At 34.7% G+C, this 23,987-nt stretch overlaps 2 protein-coding genes and 1 long non-coding RNA gene across 3 annotated transcripts; 2 read left to right on the top strand and 1 right to left on the bottom strand.

Moving 5' to 3' along the window:
• Positions 1–736: 736 nt before the first annotated feature.
• Positions 737–12,013, top strand: LOC114759305 (AUGMIN subunit 5). The gene is made up of 10 exons (XM_028948470.1): positions 737–1,599; positions 1,973–2,515; positions 3,253–3,394; positions 3,767–3,925; positions 4,355–4,564; positions 6,302–6,487; positions 6,705–6,864; positions 8,005–8,194; positions 8,711–8,843; positions 11,336–12,013. Exons 1-10 carry the CDS (start codon positions 1,082–1,084, stop codon positions 11,462–11,464), a joined length of 2,370 nt encoding a protein of 789 aa, XP_028804303.1. The 5' UTR covers positions 737–1,081; the 3' UTR covers positions 11,465–12,013.
• LOC114759307 (vegetative cell wall protein gp1) lies at positions 3,699–23,562 on the top strand. Its single transcript, XM_028948474.1, has 4 exons — positions 3,699–3,711; positions 10,366–10,371; positions 21,284–21,564; positions 21,966–23,562. The coding sequence occupies exons 3-4, from the start codon at positions 21,405–21,407 to the stop codon at positions 23,105–23,107; spliced, it is 1,302 nt and encodes a 433-aa protein (XP_028804307.1). The 5' UTR covers positions 3,699–3,711; positions 10,366–10,371; positions 21,284–21,404; the 3' UTR covers positions 23,108–23,562.
• On the bottom strand, positions 19,568–21,348 carry LOC114759309 (uncharacterized). The gene is made up of 2 exons (XR_003741900.1): positions 21,098–21,348; positions 19,568–20,332 (listed from the first exon to the last, which is right to left on the bottom strand). It is a non-coding gene; the product is annotated as an uncharacterized LOC114759309 (long non-coding RNA).
• Positions 23,563–23,987: the final 425 nt, after the last annotated feature.

The raw sequence follows: 23,987 nt of genomic DNA, 5'->3' as shown, positions 1-23,987 counted from the left end.
TTTTTATACTTAACATAAAATGTTCAAACGACTTTTGAAATAAATTGGTGATGGTTTTGTGTATAAGTTGCTTTGCTTAACATAAAATGTTCAGATGTTTGTTTGGAGAACTGCTCACGTCTGGTACTCCATTGTAACTCGAACATAATTGACTTTAATTAAATATATGAATATTTGCAAACAATAAAAAAATACAAATAAACAAATGGAAATTTAATTATTTTTTAAAATTAACCTTATTTATGATTTTTATATTTTTTATTCATATTCTTAAATAAGTGTAAATTTAAAAAATATTTCATTTTTCAGACTATTTTAACTTGTGTAAGATACTCTCTCTCTCACATTCTATTTATAAGTTTCAGATTTGGAAAGGATTTGGTCCATTTTGGTTTGTTTTAACATTTAACTTGTGTAAGATATTAATCTCTCTCCAAGCCATTCTAAATCATTTTGAGCAAATTTTAATAATAGAAATTAATCTTTTTTTGGGGTAAAAAGTAATAGAAATTAATCAATACTATTTTTAACCATCGCCAAATGCAAATAATCTGAAGGTTTATTTAGAATAGTTTATCAGCAGTTTTTTCAATAGTGATTTATAAAATACAAAATAATTATGTAAAATTATTTTTATAAATATTTTTGAACATGATTTCAAATAAGTCCTAAGTATTCCCGAATTTCAAACTCAAATACGAATAAAGCAGCGCCCTCTCTTGTTTGCACGGGACGGTATAGCGACCAAGCGAGCGCGGATTCAGAGTGTTTTGCTTTGCTTGGCCGGCCATAAACCTCCGCTTTTGTCAGATCTGCGATTCTTCTTCCCTTTTCTCTTTCTGATCGCTCACATACTCCGACACTGTACATTCTCTTTCAGTTCTAAACGAAGAATCAGAAAAACCGATTATCTGGCAATTCGCAAGTGCTCGCTTGTTACTGTTTCATACTGAAGATGATCTCTCTTCTTCTGATTTCGGACCAGGTTCAAGAAAGTTAGCCTTGGGGGGGTGATTTGGAGTCAATGAGAGGTTAGTCTCAGAACCTACGATTTCTTCCGACCTTTGAATCCGGACTTGCAATGCAGAGCTCGTTGAGCTCAGTGGCTCAACCAGAGGCAATACTGGAATGGCTTCAAATGGAAATGGGGTATAGGCCCTTGTCTCAGTATGGCGCCTCAAGTAAATCGCATTTGCCATCGGTTGAGTCGTTTCGGAAGATTTGCCGTGGGAACATGATTCCGGTTTGGAATTTCTTGATAACACGGGTGAAGTCGGAGAAAACTGTGGAGAATATTCGGAGAAACATAGCGGTTCACGGTGATGCAGATCATGGTGGCAGTGTTAGCAGTTTGGTGAGTGCCGGAAAAGAAGAGGGTAGGAGTAAAGGGAGGAAAAAGGAGAAAATATTGGCAGAGAGTTCGAGCGCGGCGGAGACTCGAGAGGCTGCGCTGCAAGAGCGAGATTTGGCAGAGAAAGAGGTGGAAAGGTTGAGAAATATTGTGAGGAGGCAGAGGAAGGATTTGAGAGCTAGGATGCTGGAGGTTTCAAGGGAGGAGGCTGAGCGGAAGAGAATGCTTGATGAGCGGGCGAATTACAGGTTTGAGATCTTTCATAACTTGCCAAGAATGTGACTTTATGGTTAAGTACTTAGTGATATACCATTTACTTCTCTCTCCATAAAATCTTGTTAAACCTAGCTTTAACAAACTCAAATTAGGATACACGTTTTTTATATTATTGGAGTCGTAAGAGTGTAGGCATTATCTTATCGCTTGCTGGGATGAACTTCTGAAATTATGTGTTCTCATCCATGTTGCGATGCCAAAATTGAATAAGCCAGGAATTGGTTTCAATAAAAATATATACATCTTTGCTAATGAGCTGTTTGAAAGAAAGAGAAGAAAATAGAGGACAAGCTTAATATGTTTGGCTTGACATGATTAACGTGGTGTTTTAAACCCACTGTGCAGGCACAAGCAAGTTATGTTGGAGGCATATGATAGACAGTGTGATGAAGCGGCAAAAATATTTGCTGAATATCATAAACGTCTTTGTCACTTTGTAAATCAAGCAAGGGATGCTCAAAGGTCAGGTGTTGATTCTTCTATTGAAACGGTCAATAGTTTTAGTACCAAAAGTGAAAAGGAAGCTGTTTATTCTACTGTTAAGAGTGGTAAATCTTCGGATGACGTCATTCTTATTGAAACTACAAGGGAAAGGACTATTAGAAAGGCTTGTGAATCTCTTGCCTCTTACATGATTGAAAAAATAAGGAACACTTTTCCTGCTTATGAAGGTTGTGGCATTCACATGAATCCTCAATCAGAAGCAGCTAAGTTGGGATTTGATTTTGATGGAGAAATTTCAGATGAGGTTAGGGCTGTTATTGTGAATTGCCTAAAGAGCCCTCCTCTATTGCTTCAAGCACTTACTGCATACACATATCGGATCAAAAGTCTAATTTCTAGAGAAATAGAGAAGATTGATGTGAGAGCGGATGCAGAGACCTTGAGGTATCAAAATACATATTGTTTTTTGGTATATTTTTAACTTCTTTCTCATCTTGTTTTGTTGTTGCTCTTGTTAAGCCTCTGTGGTTCTAATTTTTGAGTTTTGAACCTTCCACAAATTCATTAGTCATTGTGTTGTAACTTTCTTAAAAGTCACTTAAGCTTAAGTGGCAAATCACACAGCAAACTAAAGTGTGCAACACTAAGAAATGTGGCCCTCTTCCCCTTCCTAACATTCAGTCCGACCTCTTAGGAATGAGATGATAAATAATTTGAATTTATAATGGTAAGGATATGTTTTGTTTAATAGGGATATTAGCGGATTTTAATGATTGATTTTTCATAAAGATTATCATTATACTTTATTATAATGCGTAAATTAGGATTATAAACATTTAGTATAATAATTACAAAGTTACTTTGGATTATTTAATTTATCAGCTATCAGTATTTTAGTGGAGTTTGACTCAGTTTCTGCAATCCGCATTTATATATGTATGACTTTTTAGATATTGTTTCTGTTACATTTTTTCATAGTCGACATTGCTTAAACTTTTAGGGTTTATTGTCAAAATTTCCATGTTTTATCCCTTTGGTTCTATACTGCCAAGCCGTACAGTGTTGTGGATGGAATGTGGAATACTTCTATGCCTTCTAGGAACGTTCTGTTTTATTTATTTTGTCTGAAATAATTTTAATTGCGGTGTTGATTATATGCAACACTTGCATTTCTCAATCAGGTACAAATATGAAAATAACATTGTCATGGATGTTTCCTCTCCTGATGGGAGCTCTCCATTACAGTATCAACTTGGCGGGAATGAAAAAATTGGAGTTGATGTACCTTCAGGAGGAAGTCAAAATCAACTTCTTGAGAGACAGGTCTTCTCCTGGAATTAACATTTTTATCTTTCTAAGGACTTGTTACAACTTAAGACCTAATTTGCTCTTTAATCTTGTTCCTCCTATTCCAATTATCTTTTCTATTGCCTTGAGCTTCTGCTGTTGTATCTACATAGTCATGTTACCATGTTCTTTCTCCTGAAGTTATAAATGGATGTGCCAATAAGGTTCGGTGTTTTCTCACAACTTTTTGCACGTTATAGTTAACTGTCACTAAGCCAGTTTATGAACCGTCAAATAACTTGATTCTATGTGGAAAACAAGCCTTGCCAATAATTACTTATTGTCCTTTCTTAGTTCTGCTTATAATCATGGAGGCAGTCAATTGACGTAACTTCTCTGCGTTTACAGAAAGCTCATGTTCAGCAATTTTTGGCTACTGAAGATGCGCTGAATAAGGCTGCTGAAGCTGGGGACTTATGTCAAAAGCTCATAAAACGTCTTCATGGAGGCAGTTCAGTTGGTATTGGAAGCACCTCGCAGAACATTGGCAGTCTTCGGCAATTTGAGGTTTTCCCCCTAGAGGAAACTAATGATTAGTAATTAAACAAACATAGCAAGTTTCTATTACAAATTTGAGGTTTTTCATAGTTATTAATAACATCCCATTTATTCGTGAATCTTTTACAAATTTCTATCTAATGAACAGTAGACTAAGCTTCTTAATGAAGATTTTGGCATGCCTTTGATTGATCAATTTTGCCTATGTTTTTATTCTTGAGATTGAGACGGGCTTGAGAACTTTTTTTTGGTAAGGTATTCTCGCATGTGGTTGGTTATGATTTTCTGTACTGTGCTTACGAAGAAGATTCTGAAAGTTGATTTTCTCAATAAATTCTAATATTCTGGAAACCAGGTGATTTTATTGGGATTTCTATGTCTATGATGAATTAATTACTTATACGTCTGCCTTTTCTTCATTTGTCTTCTGGTATTTAGTTGGATGTATGGGTGAAGGAAAGAGAAGTGGCTGGTTTGAAAGCTAGCTTAAATACCCTGATGTCTGAAGTACAACGCTTGAATAAATTGTGTGCTGAGAGGAAAGAAGCTGAAGATTCTCTTAAAAAAAAGTGGAAAAAGATTGAAGAATTTGATGCTCGTCGATCAGAACTTGAGACAATATACACAGCACTGCTAAAGGCCAATACGGTAGGTTCCATTCATTATTCTAGTGTTTCTTGCTTTTATATGAGTAGTAGTGATAATGAAACATCCTTTACATTTTATCATCCTTGGTTGATCATAGTACCCTCAAGGCCTCAACCCTTTCTTGTATCCATAGATTAGCTCTAGTTTTTTTTTCCTCTCTCCCTTATGTTTGATAATAGATTCATCCATTTAACATTGCTGCATTAATATGACATGTGAATTTCAAATTTGTAAAAGAAGATGTAGGTCTTGAAATTCCAGCTAGCGTAGACCATGCTATGTATCAGATAGTGATAAGGGAGATAACAAAGTTAACCTAGTTAATTGTGGAGTCTGTTGCAGACCTAAGAATGGGCTTGGGTCCTTGAAATCTTGTGTCTAAAGGCACTGCCTTGTCAACTGAATGGCCAAGTCATTTCCCTTTGTAGGTAACTGCTGTATGGCATAAGATTATTTGAAGTTAGTGTGGCATAAACCTGAACGGGTGGGATGCCAGCATTGCAATGAATGTGGCTTGTGCCAATCCTTGCATAAACCTAAAAGGATATGCCTCCTCTATGCCACTTCTTTCTCTAAAATTGGGTGATCGCCCAAAAATAGGATTTTGGGAAGATACTTGGGTTAGAAATTCCCTTTTTTGAAGTTCATTCTTCACTTTATCTATTTTGTACCATGCACAGCTCTCCGATCAAAATTTTCTTTACTATTCTTAATGCCAATCAATCTATGAATCTCCATTCTTTAAGAAGCTTGAATGATAACAAAAGCAATGAGCTTCAGTCTTGCTTTTCTTGAATTGGTTTTATTAATTCTTTAAGTCAGGATGAGAGTTTAGAATCTTAATCCTTTTGCTATTCTCTTTTGCTAATGTTATTTTCAGTTCCTTACTCATTCTCCTACAAGATAAAGATTTTTTCTCAATAAGCCAATTTGAAAATCCAAAGCTCCTCCAAAGGAAAAATCCTTTGTTGGGACAATGATAATCAATAGGATAAACACTTTTGACGTGTGACATGTTTGATAGCCCCTTGAGGGTCTTTCTCCCGAGGTGTATGTTTTGTGCACATCTGAGTCAATAACTTTGCCCAATCATCTCTTCTCTGTCCATGAGTGAGTTACATTTGGAATAAACTCTTTGGTGCTCAATGAGATGGTCAGACGTGTCCTAGTACTTGAGATCAATTTCTCCAAAACATTTTTCAGGAGTTCGTAGCAAGCAGGATAACAATACTTAAGTGGCAATATGCAGTTTATGGGAATCTACGGTTTGTTTTGTCGAGGAGTGCCTGTAATTTCAAGGGCATATCTTCGCCTTTCAAACATGCTATGGGATGAAATTGTCTATATGACTACTCTTTGGTTGTCAATCTATGGTTTATCCGAGGAAACCTTTGTTTCTAATATGCAAAGAAATTTTTAACAGCTCTACTAATCCAATTAGCTCCTTAGGGATTTTGTTACATGGTTGTATTTTTTTTTTTTAATGATTCAGATTTATTTTCCTCAACAATTTTAACTCTTTAATTACAATTTCTTTATTTATCAGAATGGTTTTAGATATGTGTGAGGGCTGAGTATTTGGGAAGCCAAGAAAATTTGTCCCTGCATCTTCTTTGATTCTATTCACTTTCATTAAGTAAAGCCACTTCGTAATTGTTGTTGTTTGTTGGTTTTTATTCAAAATAATTGTAAACAACTGTATTTGATATTCTTCTTTCACCACCTTTCTTATTGCAGGATGCTGCTTCATTTTGGAGTCAGCAGCCATTAGCAGCAAGGGAGTATGCATCAAGCACTATAATTCCAGCATGTGCTGTTGTCGTTGAGATTTCAAATAATGCAAAGGATCTTATTGAGAAAGAAGTCTCTGCTTTTTATCGGAGTCCAGATAATAGCCTTTACATGCTTCCTTCTTCGCCACAGGTTTGAAATGCTCCAAAAGCCAATATATTTCGTGTGTATGATTTACTCACAATAGCTATGAAGAAACGGAATTCTTAGCTCATGGTGTTTGATAAGTGAAGATGCTTTTTATAAGCTATCATCTTTTAGGGCTTCACTGAGACTTGCATTAAATATCAGTGAAGTCATGCAATTAGTTGTACCTCAACTAATTATTTCTTAAATGATTCTTCTTCAGGCACTCCTAGAGGCCATGGGCACCAGTGGCGCTGGTGGACAGGAAGCAGTTGCAAATGCTGAGATGAATGCAGCTATTTTGACAACAAGAGCTGGTGCTCGGGATCCTTCTGCAATTCCATCAATCTGTCGTGTATCAGCTGCCCTCCAGTATCCTGCTGGTGAGTATACAATTCTTTATTTGAAATTCAAGTGGCATGTGTTGATCATAAGCGATATGAATGGGTAGTCTTTCAGTAAATCTTATTCTTTGTATTTCTTCTGCCAGAATGATTTTCCTTTGATATGATCGATCTTGTTTTCACTTCCATGTACTTATTTTATATATTGATTTCACAAGTGCTTTATAAATTAACATAATAAGGATTATAAATTTTTAAATGGCCATTTGTTAAAGCCATGCTACATGGTATAGCTAAGGTTCTTCTTGCTTTGTAGTCTGTTTGCTCTGGAATATGTTGGTTGGAATCCTTTGCCAGATTTGGGTTTCCCAGAATATTTGGATCAATTTGTATTGATCCAGGATAATTCACGTGGGAAGAAAGTTAGATTGCTAAGATGTGTAATGTTCAGCTTCCCTATGATTTGGTGCATTTTATTGGAAAGGAACGGTAAAATTTCCAACGGTGCCTTAATAACCTCTTAATGACTTGCGGGAAAGGGTCATGTCTGTCTTTGATATTTGGTTCATGAAAGTTTCAAGGGTGTCTCTCTTATTGATATAAATAGGGACTGGGCAGCATTGTTAAGTTTGGAGTTTTCCTTCTGATGGAGCCCACATTCAATGCTATTAAAATGATAGAAATCTGGCAGTGTAGGTCTGACCAGAAAAAACCGTACATCTAGTGGAGGTGGGATAAGTCCTTATAGAGGATGCTATATAAAGGTGTGTTCAAATAATAAATTGATAGTATTTGCATTTAATTAGCTTTTCCACAAGATCGTCCCAATAGGTGAACATAGAAAAGGAAAGGTGGAGGATTTTGGAAGATGTTGGAGGGTTATAGCTTGACTAATTGCGGCAGGAGAGGGGAAAAAGCAATTAGTTAATTTGGGATTCTAAAGTTTTTCTTGTAAGAGAAAATTTAACATAATTATAGCATATGGAATGCAGTGGTAGAATGAAGCAAAACACAGTGAAAGATGTATTTTTTCTTGAGTCTCAAATACGTGCTTCTGGTTTGTATTATTTCATTTTCTTGTATTTGGAATAATACGACACATTTTGTTGTGTTGCATTTACTCATGTTAGAAGCTGTCGTAATGCCTGATATGTTTCTATGTTGATTGGATCGGTTTAGGGGGTTCAGATGCTGGTCTAGCATCAGTGCTGGAGTCCTTGGAGTTTTGTTTAAAACTTCGAAGTTCAGAAGCTAGCGTGTTGGAAGACTTGTTAAAGGCTATTAATCTTGTCCATATCCGGCAGGATTTGATAGAAAGTGGTCATGCACTATTAAACCATGCTTATCGAGTTCAGCAGGAATATGAAAGGTAAATATGAGTCTAATTCATCTTATCTGAGGATTTTGGCTTCATAGATCCTCCATGAATCTTCATATTCTGGTTTTGGAGTATATATTGGGCCCAGGTAGCATGGGCCTCAACTGTTTTCTTCCGTTTGAGCACACTACTTTCATCTCCAATTTGTACAAGGAAATTTTCCCTGCAGCAAGATTCCTATTTTCATTCTTCCTTTTGTTTTGACCTTCTGTTTATTTTGAATGTCAAGTGGCTATCTCCCATGATTCTAACTTGAAGTCGAACTGTTCTTTTGATCTAAGATATAGATGTATATGTGTTATGCTATCTGTGGCACGGTGAGCTGCTTTTCTGCTCATCTTTCTCTTAATTTTCCTTTCCTATCTGCCTCTGTTGATTAATTAAATAATGTTAAAATTTAAGCAAGACTAAAAGGTTCATATGAATTTTTTTTTTTTTTAAATCTCCTACAGCCTTGGGAATTTGTCAAAAGCATCCATTCTAACAACATTTTGTAACATGCTGCAGGACAACAAGTTTTTCTTTGAGTTTGGCTGCTGAACAGGAGAAAACTGTTGTGGATAAATGGTTGCCTGAACTTAAGGCTGCAGTCCTGAGTGCTCAGAAAAGCTTGGAAGAATGCAAATATGTCTGGGGTTTGGTGAGTGACTGCCCCTATAAACCCTTTTATGAGAAATTTTTCTTAGAAATGCCAAGGAAACATATACTATGTACAATAATTTGATAAAAATTTAAACCAAGAGAACAGCCACATTATCCGCCTTGAGAAAGAAACCCCAATTCCGTGATGCTTCCAGAAGCCAAATCACTTACCATATGCCAAGTATCTGTTCTCACCGGTTCTTACTAGCTCTCCTTCCTATTCTACTGCATTTGTTTCTTTCTAATAAAAGAAATGCTTGTTTAGACTACAACTGTGGTAGAAAACATCAAAAGAAAATGTGTCATTCACACTTCAGTAGGCTGGGGTTCACCTATATATAGTATTCCCCTCTAACTACCCACGACTGCTAACTAAAACTCTTGTTATTTCTTTATTCCTTACCGCAATTATAACATTTCGCTAATAAAGCCTACTAAGTACTGGTGACTTCTAGCAAATGTCATATAGCCCACCCTAAAAAAGCATCCTTGCCTGCAACGATGGAGGAAGGAACTAGAGAAGTGACGGTAGAGTAGTCTGGCAAGAGGCATAACCAGGATATCGGTGTTGAATTCATGAACATCCACCATCCATTCCAAGCCCCTGCATGTTTTAACAATCACTAACTGCTTTCCATTTGCTAGTCGTTTAGAGCCTCTGTCCAGTATCATGCCAAGCTGAGGACATTTAACTTAAGGTACATGCATGATGTTGTGCATACTGGCCCATGTCAATTATGATAGTGATCTGCTTCTTGATTTGATTGAGGACTTTTAGTGTTGAAGCTCCTGCCTTGGCATTAAGTACTGTGGCCATAGGAGGATCAGTGGAATCTTGAACCAGACCAGCTGTCGTTTCTTCCATGGCATCATGAACTATTCTTCAAGTTTATCTTGGGCCACAAGCATGACTTGCTTGGATCCCTTACACTCGCCTCGTGTTCTCTTATCCCCCATTCCCTTCTCCGTGATGTGAATTTAGGCTTGGAGGTGCTACTGCCAGTGGAAGTGACAGCAGAGGCATACCAAGAACAAGGGTCTGCATCTTTGAACCTGGGATACCAACAGAGTCCAATGTCATCTTCAATGAAGAAGAATAAATTTACTTTCAGGTTAACATTTGATGAAATCTGAAAACAAGGATTGAGAAGAAGGAAACAGCAATTAACTTCTGCTGACTGGTGCATTGGCGTGTAACACTTCAATATGGTCCTCTTGAGCACTTGCCATCTGGATGGTGTCTATTGTCTTAGCTGACTTGACATTAATAGCCGACTTCACATTAATTTGCTTTTCCGGATGTCCTTTCTCAAGCCTTTGATGTAATGGTGAATGGCAACGTCCTCTGGAACATCCACTTCCATTAGAAACTAATCAAACTTTCCATCATAATCCGCAACTGAACCATCTTTTCACAGATTCATAATTTTGATTATCACGTTACCCTTCCCTATGTTAATAAACCATGTGAGCTACCTGGAATGATGTTTCTTCATGAAGTTCAATGTGCCATTCCAGAGCTGTCTGTTCAAGATGGATACTCAGATTCTTAAGTTGCTGGCAACAGATGTGCTGTCAACTTTGAAGAACTGGCAGCATCCATGAGACCATCCAGAGAAATTCATTTCGTTCAACTTTGTAGATTCCACATGACTCCCTAGTGGATGTCTTCTGAGTTCCTTGTGAGCTATTGAGCGAATCGATCTGAGGAATTGGTTTTGTTGGGTCCAAGCAGTGCAATAGGTCCTCAATTATTACTTGACACCTGACCAATCTTTGTGCCAGGAACAAATGTTCATCATATTCACTGTCGCTGTAATCAATACCTTTAATGTGACCTCAGCCATAGCATTTTCAATGCAGTTTACGAATTGCTCCAAATCATTGATGTTGGTTGAGTTCTGGTCCAGCTTCAATCAAGTGCTGTCCAATGGTGCCATATTCTCTTCAAACCCCTATTCCAAGTCTTAGTCTCTCATGTGATCTTTTCTTCGGCAATGCCTTGAGGTAGAGTCAGCTCTGATACCCAAAAAATGATAGGAAGAAGAAATCAAAAGAAGATGCCTCATTCACACTTCAATAGCCAAGAGTACAACTATGTATATTATTCTCCTCTCTAACTACTCGAGCATGCTAACTGCACGTACAACTATATATAGTTATTTATTTATTCCTTGTCACGCATGTAACACTTCACTAAAGCCTACTGGTAACATCTAACATGTATGAACTTTCCCTAAGATTTCTAGATGTATGCCCAGATCAGACGCAACCTAGGCTAAGCATTTGACTAATGCCCCTTGGAGTCTAACGGAGAAAATGCATTCTAGACAAAACTCAGGTCTCCTTTTTTTTTGGTGATAAGACAAAACTCAGGTTACATAAGAGTAGCTTAGTTTGATAAGATTTTCTATTATGATAATCTGATTTGTATATTTATGATTATTTATAAGATTTCTTTCTAAAATTGAGTTGTTACTGCTACTTCAGCTTGATGAGTGGTGGGAGCAACCAGCATCAACTGTGGTTGACTGGGTCCTGGTTGATGGGCAAAACGTAGCTGCCTGGCACAATCATGTGAAGCAACTTCTTGCATTTTATGACAAGGAGCTATTGTGAGTTAGACTTATCTGTACCTTCACTTAAAAAAGCCTCTCCTCGGGTCACATTCTTGATGCATCTCCCACTTGAGTAAACGATCATTAAGGCAGTGTGATATTGGCTGAAAATATCCTATTTCGGTTTTTCAAAAAAAAAAAAAAAAGGAAAATGAAAGGGGAAAGTGGTTGTTGTAGTTCTGACGGTAGCTGCATTGGGGGGGAAAAATCCTTTTTTACCTTAATGATTAGATTTGTACAGTTATTGTTGTTATTATTATTATTTGTTTTCTTTACAAGCATTTTGTTTATATTACGTCATTTTATTAGATGTTAGTGTTAGGTTTTGGACTGGGTTGTTTTCGTTTTCAGTGGATGTCACTAATGTCCAAAAAGGCAAGTTCGTCTGTGGCTGTAGAGCTTGTTTGTATTATTGATTGCTTGGTTGCTAAAATCATGTTTCATTTTACTGACTGTTGTTTCTGTGTAACTTTATGATCATGAGATGACTATTTGTAACTGTTTACCTTCTCAATAGGTTCCTTACATTAATATAGTCAGTTTTCACTGACATCATGTGTGGTTGTCTTGATGGTAAAAAAATTGAATAGTTCAGTCAACGTGTTAATTTTTAACAAATTATCATTCATCTATATTGGCATTTATTGGTGCATTCCCGTCTTTTGGTCTCTTTATATAGTAAACATCGATAGTGACAGAGGAGTCTAAACTAAAGTTTTGTGAAAAACCACTTACAGTTCAATGTTTATTTAAAGAATTTACTTAAATAGTGACCTGTTATTTCAGTCGTTATTGTAAAGTATCGGAATATTATTATTTTTAATTTTTAATGCGCATCCGATGCTTTTAGGTTCTGAGTCAATACTTTAAAGTTGATTCTTCGGGCAATTTTTCAGAAGAAATTAATTTTTGTTCCCGATTGTGAATTTTTTGGTAAAACGGAAATATTTTATTTATTTGCTAATATATGTTTTTGCCAACACTTGCTAATATATTTTACTCATGTCATGGACAGTAGGCAATTAGGTATTGATAAAGTATGATTAACGATTATGTCGTACTTGGTATTACTAACAATATTAGTATACTAGTTTGGATATTTTTTGAATTATAATTATATGTTTAATATATTTTGAAAGTATTGACGCATAGAATATATGTTGTATTTGTGCACGACGATATGTAAATATAACAAAGCATTTAAATTATGTTTGGAGTAGCAGAAAAGAATAGGATAAAATAAAATAAATCAATAAATTACATATAAAATAATGCTTGTGTTTTTATTGTAAAATAATGAAAATAGAATGTATGATTAAATAATGAAGAAATGATAAATATGACCCAATAAAATTGTTTTGTCTGTGACTATTTTTTCCCCCAAAGGTTTCAATAGCTTCTGTTAGTATTTCTTGTTTTGTTTGGTATTATATTAAATGTCAGACTTTGTATTTTTCACAGCATCACATTAGATCCGCATAGGATCTCATTCAAGTCATAGTCTAAGCAAGCGGCTAAGCTTGAAAGCTGTATTTCCGTCTATTTTGTCACTTTATAGAATCATCTTTGTGCTTCAATTGAGCAAAACCATGTGACTCAAAACATTATATTTCATTTGATAATGCCTGGAGGCTAAAATATGGTATAGGAATATATCAGACTATCCCAAAGAGATCATGAGAATTTAAATTGAAATCTAATGAAGTTTTTAATTTAAAGATGTCATCTTGGCATATCATACTTGATCAACAGGCAAATATGAGTAGAACAATCCTCGTGGAGCTCACTGAAGTTAGTTAAAGTCTTGGTTAGTCAAGCTTATACAATTGTGACAATGTTAAACGGGGTACTAACATCAACATTCAAGATAAAGGTAACAAAATTGGGCACTTTTGGAATTCAAATAGAATAGCAAAAGGTGCACTAGAAGTCTTATTTTACTGTATCAGGTGAGTTATATGAATTGCACGACATAATTGTATCCTACTAATAAGTACATTTTTAGATAAATTGCTAATCAAAAAGTTCCCAGATGACATCATTAAGTGTTCTTTTCAATTTTGTTCTATGTTGTTCTCTTTTTTAACGTCTTCAATAGCCTTCTTTGCATATTTTAGACCACTTTAAATGATTTTCTACCATCTTCTTCAATAGATGTCACTGGCAAGAGGTATAAATAATTAAATTAAAATTGCTTCAATACTATTAGGAGGATCTGGGGAGGAAGAAAATGTGGCTAGCACTATGCCCAAAGTGCGTGTTATCACGTGTGGGCTTTATAGACAGTGTCATGTGGGTCTTTGACTAAATGGACAATATTGGGAATAATAAGAAATTGTAATGACCTGATACCAAAAACATAACGTATAAAATACTCATTCAGTTCTTAATATAAGATTTATTTAACTAATTTGATTAGATTAAAGAAGTTAGGTAAGTTAGTTAACTATAATAAATATGACATATTTTTCTTAAAATACTTTAATCATTTTCATTATATCCTCCTTATCTCTCATACTTGATTATAATTGGAGTATTAATAGGAGTGATTTAGGAAAAATTGATAGATATAAGAAACAGGTCTTATATTTGAGACAATTAGATTTAGGTTAAAAATTGATCATAATGATTAAAATGACACGTTTAATTGAGCCAACTATAAAATACATTAGAGTAATAGATGATATTGAGGAGTAGAAAATCATAAAAAATAGATTTAATATCTAAAAGATAAATAGCATATTACTAATCTTTAAAAGATCAAGTCTGTAGTTCGTATTGAATTATAAATAAGGTCTTCAATATCTTATATTAAAGTCCGAATGTAGTATTAGTTGATAGATGTTGATATTAATAGAAAGGCTATGACTGTTTAAACAAAAGACTTTAAGGGTGTGTTTGGATGAAACCAAACCGTGGTTTGGAAAAGTGATTTTGGAGAATAGATTCTGGGAAGAATAAATTTTATGAAAAAGTGATTTTGAGAAATGAGAGTGTTTGGATAGTTGTTATCAGAAGCACTTTTTATATATACAAATTACTAAAAAAAAGACATAAGTTAATATGATAATTACAGAAAAATAGATTTTATGATATATTTTAATTTGAAGGAATAAAATTGTTAATAATATTTTTTATTAACATAATTAATAATACATAAGATAATATAATTAGTAAATAATTAATATGTATATATATTTATAAAATATAAGATTAAATATGTTTATTAAAAAAATAACAAGATACATATCCTATAGGCTCTCACACTCTCCCTTTTTTCTCTAAAAGCAAAAAAATTTTGTTTTTTCCAAAACCATGATTTGTGCAAATTGGGTGGGTGTTTGGATGACTTATCACCCAAACCATGGTTTGGGGTGTCACCCAAACGGTACCTAAGTTGAATGCAGAAAACGGTTTTTATAAAGTCGCTCATGATTGAGCTCAATAATAATTTTCTGGTGAAAAAAAGATTAAAATAATTGCAATCAAAGAAAACAGGGGAAAAAAAAGGGCATTACTAAAGGCTTGCGAAGTAGCTTAAGAAATGTACTGTGTGGAAGAATGTGAACACATAATCTAAAAGAAGAGGAGAAATATGAACCCCACTTGTTATCTTGAGATTTCAATCATTGATGAGCCTTCTTTGATTGAACACCCGAAACCGTCGTCCGTGAACGAACCCTTTTGTGAACCCGTGAATTGAAGAAAGTGACTTCCTACATTCCGATAGCGACTTTGGCAATAATCTTCTTAAACCTTTCTCCACGGCCACTTTCTTTTTTTTTTTTTTTTAAATCTAAAAAATTTATGTGAGCTGAATGTGGAAAAATGAAAACCCAACAAAATAAAACAATTTAAAGCATTTTGATAAATATATTTACATATTACTCATTGAGAAGGTTCTCATATTAAGGATAAAATTCGAGTAAATATTTTTATGAGCTATGCGTCATTTCATTACTGCAACTTCAATTTTATTTTATTTTATTTCGGTCTAATATCATAGTCCAGGAAAAAAGAAAGATTCCATACAATTTTTTTTTCTGTTTTTGTTTTTATATAGTTTCTCCATTTTTGGTGTTTACTCAAGCATGCTGAACCAAGTAAATATGAGTAATAGCTAACCACCTTCCTTTTTTTAAAACAAAAAAAACAAAAACAAAATGACATTAAAAGGAAGCATAGTTTACTTGTTACATACCGAAAGTAAACCCTATTTAAAAAGAAAGAATTGACGATTCTAAATTCTAAATTTACGGGTAACAGAAAGAAAGCAAGGTTTGGCAATTAACTTGATGATGTAGACTATAAAAAGATTCCAATTTTTTTACCTTATTTCAAGATTCTGAATCAATTTTACTGTTAATACCCTCTGGAGTTGGACTTTTTAACTGCTCAGGGGGTTTTATTTTTATTATCCTTAACAATTATTGAGATCCATTTTCATATTAACCAGATAGGAGCCCATAAAATTGAAAAGAACTTTTGAGAAATTAGGGTCACGCATTATGAAATTTAATTAAGAAAAATGACAAAAAAGAAGAAGAAGAAAGTGATAAGAAACAGAGTCCAATATAAATAAAAATATGTCAAATAAAAAAATTTTATAATAGTGACTTCCTTTTACAATATTATTAGATATATAGATTTACAGCTTATCACAGACAAATTGAAAATAAAAATTAAAAATGCCTGAGTGACTCACATATGAAAAGATGCCACTCTTTTCATTATAAAAACTAAATAACTAATTTATAGAAATTAAAAAAATTAGTTAAATTAGTTATTTATAAGAAGTATGTATTGGTTTTCTAGAATATTATTTTAACCCTCCAAACTTCTGTAATGGCTTCGCAGATAATAGGAGCGGCACTATGTTAGGACTTTGCTTTTTATTGTTTGGAGACATTCCCTACTTTGTATTCTCCAAGCTAGGGCTTGCCTTCTCATTTCATTTAAAAAAAATATTATTTTAATTATTTATATGAGAGGCTACCTTAAAAAAAATCCATTTAATAAGTATAATTAATAGGCGTAATTTAAAGAACAGATTATAAATTTGAGAAATAAAATAAATTGAGATATCATGTTTTATACCAAGTGAACCCTTTCACTTGCTGTACTTGCAACATTTTGTATAAATTAATATACTACTTCCGGTCCTTATTATAAGATCCCTTGACTTTTTGTTTGGTCCTAATTATAAGACCCCCAATCCATTTTATCTCTCATATTTATACATTTTTTTCAAAATAATCCTTCTAATAATGATAGTTCTAAGCCAATACACTTAATTAGCAAGGATATTTTAGGAATGGCAACACTTATTTATTACAAATAACTAACTTAACTTACTTCCTTAATCTCTTCAAATAAGTCAACTGGGTTTTATAATTAGGACCGGAGGTAGTAAAAAAGTAAGCGTATACACAATCAATAATCAATATGATTATATAAGGGAAGGCAACCAATTCATTGTAAGTTCATAAAGATTTTGATTCAAAAAGACACATGTTAAACTATCACCACATCTGAACATACAAAAGTAAAACATTAGTATTTTATATAAATTTTGAAATATCCAACGAGAAAATAAAACAAAGAAAACAAATGGCCTGTATATCTATTACAAAAATCATTACTATCTTAATAAAAACGTTTTATGCACAAAATGTTTGGTACAAATGGGAAAAACATTCAAGATCTTGGAATTAAAAAAATCGTTAAATAATATTATTAATGATACTAAGAATATGCCAATGAATATTATATGATATGCTTTTACTTTTTACTACAAATCTTGCAAGGTAAAGTTAGTTAAGACGTCAGTAACTAGAAAATGAAAAACAAACAGTAATGATTCTCTTGGGAACCTTCTGAAACAGTTCCACATGTCGGAAGCCATTAATAAAACAAAGCTTTAATATTTTCTGATTTTTTGAATAAATTTAGGATTAATACAAATTTTGGTCCCTCAAATTTGGACCCAATATGGTATTGGTCTCTGAAATTTAAAACGTGTGGATATTGGTCTTTCAAATTATGTCCGTTTCAGACCGTTAGTCCCTTGGCATCGTTAAATTTTGCTGACGTGGCGTTAACACCATTAACCGATGAGTTGGCATATAGGTGGCATATGACCTGGACATGGTATGGTCCCTCAAATTTGAGGTCATTTTGGTATTGGTCCCTCAAATTATATTTGTTTCTGGCCGTTGGTTCTTGATAGGTTTGTGCCATCAAATTTGTCTGAGTTGGCTCTAACTTTGTTAACCTATGATATGGCATTTGACTTGGCAACTAAAACTTGATGATGTGGCATGAGCAATGGAAGGCTATGGTCAAAGAGAATCTATGCAATTAGGATTCACTTTTGTCAAACACACAGAGCTTTTGCTCCTATATTAGTGTGGAGGAAACCAGTGTATTCTCAGCTAAACCTTCTATCTCCTCTGCTACCTTTGGCCAAAAAAGTGACTTAACAGTTCATGAGAAGAAGAACCGGCTTCAGATACAAAACCACTCTCATTGAAGCCATCTTCTTCTAGTACAGACAATGATGAACTTCCCAAGAAAAAAGAGAAGCTCATTACCAGAGTAAGAAGCTTGAGAAGAAGCAACAAGAACCTCACCGGCAACTCCAACAAAAAGGCAGGCACGACCAGCAAGCCACCAGAGTCGCTGAGACCAGATAATAGCAAAGCAGAGGGTTCTACAGGAACAGATACAAAGAGGAGGGCCTAAAGTTATTAGGGACCAAAGACCAGAAACAGATATAATTTGAGGGACCAATACCATCAGTTTTAAATTTCAAGGACCAACACCAAAATGGCCCCAAATTTGAGGGACCAATATCATGTCCAGGTCATATGCCAACTCATCAGTTTAACGGTGTTAACGTCACGTCAGCAAAATTTAAAGGTGCTAAGATGCCAGGGACCAACGGTCTGAAACAGACATAATTTCAGGGACCAATACACACGTTTTAAATTTCAAAGACCAATACCAAATTGGGCCTAAATTTGAGGGACTAAAATTTGTATGAACCCATAAACTTATTTACAATTGTCAAGCATATTAAATAATCTCTATAATATCTGATCCTGATTATTGACCATGAAAGATCAAATATATTATTATTGATCAGTCACGTGAAAATTAATTACAGCTTTTATCAGAAGCTAAACTTTTCTAGTTTCCTTAGTGGAATTAAACGATTGTTTTTTTAGAGCACCAAATTAATGTTTGTCATGGACATCGATTCCATCACCTTCTCCCATGTTTTCCCCTTAATATATAGTTCTTTTGCTAAGATTTGACCAAACTGGATTTTTAACTACTAGGTTCTTAATATAAAAGCTAGTTTAATTTTTAATCTGGTTTTAAATATAAAACTCCAATCCCCTTTATCTTTTATATTTATTCTTTTTTTTAAATAGTATTTGTAATAGTTACATATATTGAATATTTTATCAAATGAAAGTTTAACTAATATACATGATTAACAAAGGCATTCTAAAAAAGGCAACATCTATTTATTACAAATAACTAACATAACTAATTTTTTTAATCTTCTCAAATTAATAGACTAGATCTTATATTAAAGACAAGAGGTAATATTATTTACTTGATTTGCAGCTGCATCAAATAGATAATATGAGTGAATAGGCAAGTACCCCATTATTTAATCCAGTTAATCCCTATAAAAATATTTTTTTAAAAAAGAACTTCAATAGTATTTAATTTTCATGTCTATCTTGTCACTTAAAAAACCGCATGCAATGGTTCTGATAATCCTAATGCTACTTTGATTTTCTGGTCCGCTTCATTTTCTTGTTTATGCTATCAGGAATTTGTCTCTTCTTCCAAGGAACTACAACCCAGTTTGAACTAGTCAAATTTTTTTTTTTAAGTTTTAAAATTTTTTGAATCATGCTTCTAAGCTACATTTAATATATCCACACATTATGTGAGTATTAAAAGAAAAGCCAACGAGAAAATGTCAAAACTAATATGTGTGTATATGTATATATTATAAAAACAATAAATTTATAATTATATACATATTCCTCATAAGTTATATTCTTGCACTGTATAAGGTATATGATAAGCATTGTTTTTATAATATATATATTTATAATATACACAATCCAACCATTAATTCTTCAAGCATTGCCTTACGGGCTTCAATCATCAGCCTAGTTTTTATAACCTCGATATTTTCATCTCCATCAACTTGTATAAACAATTAGATCTGGAAATACGGGTGTGCATAAACAAGTAAATGAGGCCGACCACAAAATAGCATGTCAACACACACAAACAATTGCCACCTGGGGTCACAGGTGAGTGAACATATGGTGCAACACCATTTTAAAAAAAATTTTAAAAACTTAAAGCTACAATTTGAAAAAGAAAAAAAAAATACAAAGAGGATAACTATTACCGCATCCCACCGGGGAAGATCAAAAGTCATATATATTCAGGTGCAAGACCTTTCATGTAGCATCAAGACCAATCAACCAACCGCTTGTTGACCATAGGCCATAAATGAGATGATATCAAAACTGAATGTTCAAGAAAAATCAAATTCTAATACATATCTTGCTATGAACTTCCCCAAGTTTTGCCCACTTATCATTTTTCCCAAGACTGTTATTCTTCTCTCTCCTCTGCAACTGCAAGAGACTTGACCACAAATCCAACTCAAAGTATAATCCTCACATGAAAGCAAAACTGTTACCACATGAATACATACGAAATCCTCCTATGCATATCAGTTTCCCATGATGCTTACACGCGGAAACTGGGTTCAGAGGGGCGCATATCATGCCGCCAACATCGTTTGCTGTCTACTTCCCGTGTGAACCTGACATAGAAAGTCAATAAAGCAATTCTTTAAGTTGGTTGATGTTATAAAGACCCGATAAAGTTAATCATATTGCACCCTATTAGTATCATGATCAATTCATTCCCTGAAGGTTTGTTATCATAATTTTAGCCAATATTTAATACAAGACATCATTCCAATTTGACTCAATTATATAAAACTTCCCTAAATTTTACCTTCCGTACAAACAAATCTAACCATTAAAACTAGACAAAAAAAATCCACAAAAATTTTTGAAATCGTGCAAATAATCCCAATTAGTTTGTTGTTTCTCTTGTGTAGTACTCTTCCAATCATAAATATAAGACTTATTTTGTAGTGTGATTTACATTATGAAATGAGTCTTATATTTAGAACTGGAATAGTATAATAAGTTGGGGTTGCTTACCCGCTTATATTCTTTTTTACAGCTAACTGCCTTAAATTTTATATTATGTGCTACCTTCCTAAACTTAGAGTCATGAGTAATAAAACTTAAGCAAATAAAACTTCTATGTTTGCATTCCATTACTTATATTGGCCCCTCATATCAATTCATTCTTTAAAAATTTCCTATCAAGATTTTAGCCAACATTTTAAAGAAGAAAGTATTTCAATTTTTACCTCAACTTGGTAAAGAAAACATCGACAAAATTAATGAGTATTTTTATTTGTTTTAGAGACAAATATGATAGCAACCTCAGTATAAAATATTGTCTACTTCCTTTGTCTTTTGTCATCATCAGCCGTGTCTCATGAACTTACAGAATATGTGGCCACTTTCTTGGTCTCGTGAACCTGCAGGGACCCAACTGTAGGATTTGTCATTTTTCAAACAATTCCATCAGAATCTGTGGCTAACTTTGCATGATTGGCATAAATAGCCCATCAAGGGTAGGGCTTCGTATGAAAGTTTGCGTCCTATTTTCCCTCTCACAGAAAGCAAGAAAGGACAGAGAGAAGATAAGGGAGTCCAGTATTGAAGGATAAGTAGTCTTTCACTATTTATATAAAAGCAAAGTGTTTAATCTTTCTTTCCTCATAGGCAGATTTTCAGTGAATTGAAGGAAGAATGTCTTGGTTCCTAGTAGTTCTGATTCTCAATCTCACATTTAGTGGCCTCTCAGAGGCCGGCCATGACAAGAATCTTCTTACACCATTTGTTGTTGGCACTGTCTACTGTGACACATGCTTCCAGCATGATTTCTCCAGGAACAGCCACTTCATTGCAGGTAAAATTTCAGCTGCTTAGCTTTCTTGTTGCAAGATTAACTCTCTCAAGTCAAACTTTTCGTTCTATAAAGAAAATGTACATTTTATTTGAGTTGGATTTGAAGCTAGCAAATTTTGTTGGTTTCTGTAGAAAACTTAGATTGAGGACAATTTATGAAAATTGAAGGAAAATTGTTTATATGAATCCAAATAAAAGAAAATGTCCAAATTGAAATTCCTCTTCCAATTTTTTCATCCTATCTATTCCCCTTACTTCAGGCATATCCTTGTGCTCCATGTTAACATTAAAACAAAAAACGATACTTAACAGTTGAGGTTCTCCCTGTTAACAAGTATTAGCCCTTTGGACTGGCTCAAGCCAACCAAGAAATGGCTACCTAATGTGTGTTCGTTTGTGCAGGTGCATCAGTTGCTGTAGAATGCGAAAATGGGGATTCAAAGCCAAGATTCTGGAAAGAAGTAAGGACTAATGAGCATGGCGAGTTCAGAGTTGAGCTTCCATTTTCAGTGAGTAAACATGTGAAGAGAATCAAAGGGTGTACTGTAAAACTGATGAAAAGCAGTGAGCCTCACTGTTCAGTGGCCTCAGCAGCAACTTCTTCTTCACTCGGTCTCAAGTCAAGAAACCAAAGAGAACACACATTCTCAGCCGGGTTTTTCTCATTCAAGCCCCTTCAACAGCCAGATCGTTGTAACCACAATCCAAGTAGTGGTCAAAACTCAAAGGAATTTAATTCTGTAAAAACCGGGTTCCCTCCAAACTTGCTTCCTCCTCCACTTCAGAATCCAACCACCCCCATCGGTCTTCCAAATCTTCCTCCTCTTCCTGTAGTACCTGAGCTTCCACCATTGCCTCTACTTCCTCCTCTGCCACCTGTTATAGGAATTCCACTACCACCAATCCCAAAAAATGATCAAGAGACCAAAAAAGCTCAGTCTTCAGATGAGAAGGTAGCCCACCCTGATTTCTTGTTCCCTCCTATCCTGCCTCCCTTGATCCCTCCTATCCTGCCCCCCTTAATCCCAAACCCCTTACAGCCACCACCCTTAATCCCAAACCCCTTACAGCCACCACCCTTAATCCCAAACCCCTTACAGCCACCGCCATTAATCCCAAACCCATTTCAGCCACCACCCCTAATCCCTAACCCATTTCAGCCACCAAGGCCACCACTCATCCCAAACCCATTTCAGCCACCAAGTCCTCCACCACTCATCCCAAACCCATTTCAACCCCCACCAGCAAGCCCAGCACCGCTGATCCCCAACCCATTTCAGCCACCACCTGCAAGCCCAGCACCACTTATCCCCAACCCATTTCAGCCACCACCTGCAAGCCCAGCACCACTGATCCCTAACCCATTCAAACCTCCACCATCAAGCCCATCACCATTGCTTCCTATTCCACCAATACCTGGTTTAACACCATCTCCACCGCCGCCTCCTCCTCCTGCACCAGTCTTTCCATTTCCTTTCCCTCCATTATTCCCACCGCCTAGCCCTGGTAACCCCCCTTCTTCTTCACAGACAACTACTCCTTGATGGGAGATTCTCATGCGGATTCAATCTATAAAAGATAAGTAGAAGTATGTAAACATATAAAGAATGCACCCCACTAGTATGACTGAATTGTTTACATGTCTCTTCCTAATTAGTTTGGTTTATCTATCTTTTATAGACTGAACCTACTTAAGCATGACTCTTCCTTGATCAAATAGAACCTACTTATAATCCTCCAAACAATTCCTTCCACATTAAGAAGTTGTTTACTTTCATTTGTGCAAATCCTAATATAGTTATCATATAATCAGCAATAGGTGGGGATGTATCTGCAATATGCGGAGTGTCTATTATTGAAAAAACAGAGACATTATTGTTGTAGTAGCAATAAATAAATTTGGGAATGTCAACATGTTACAGTTTCATTCATGTAAACTCTTACTATTTATTTGTTTGTTTTTCCTGAATTTTTCTTTGAATGGACACATTTGTTTCTGAAATACAGAATATTGCAAAGCTCACCGACTCTTGCACGTACTTCAACGTGAATTTTAAATTAAAAAAAAAAAAAAGAACACCAAGAGGAAGAAGAAGACATTTCCAACAGTTTCATTTGATTTGTAGGTAAAGTCTCATGCTTCAATTAGACGGACTGAAATCAAATTCAAACCCGCAAAAATCTAGCATTGAAAACGGATCAATTTGTTCAGTCTTACAAAGTTGTCATTGTCGGTGACAAAATTAAAGGTCTCTGAGAGGCTTGGGGTAGGGTGATTTAATAAAGTTGATGCTAATTATTATTATGAGCAACAAAAGTCCTGAGAATGTTGCAAAAGAAAGTTTCCTGAAATGAACTACATTTGGGCAAATTAGCTGACACTGCTATTACAGCACTTTGTGGGCCAAACTTTTAGAAATACCA

The sequence above is a fragment of the Neltuma alba genome, unplaced genomic scaffold, assembly GCF_004799145.2.
Source record: "Neltuma alba isolate B1F8T4 unplaced genomic scaffold, ASM479914v2 tig00010816_pilon, whole genome shotgun sequence".
In the NCBI taxonomy this organism is placed as follows: Eukaryota; Viridiplantae; Streptophyta; class Magnoliopsida; order Fabales; family Fabaceae; genus Neltuma; species Neltuma alba.
The sequence above is the reverse complement of the archived record's forward strand: the minus strand, read 5'-3'. Positions and strand labels throughout refer to the sequence as shown.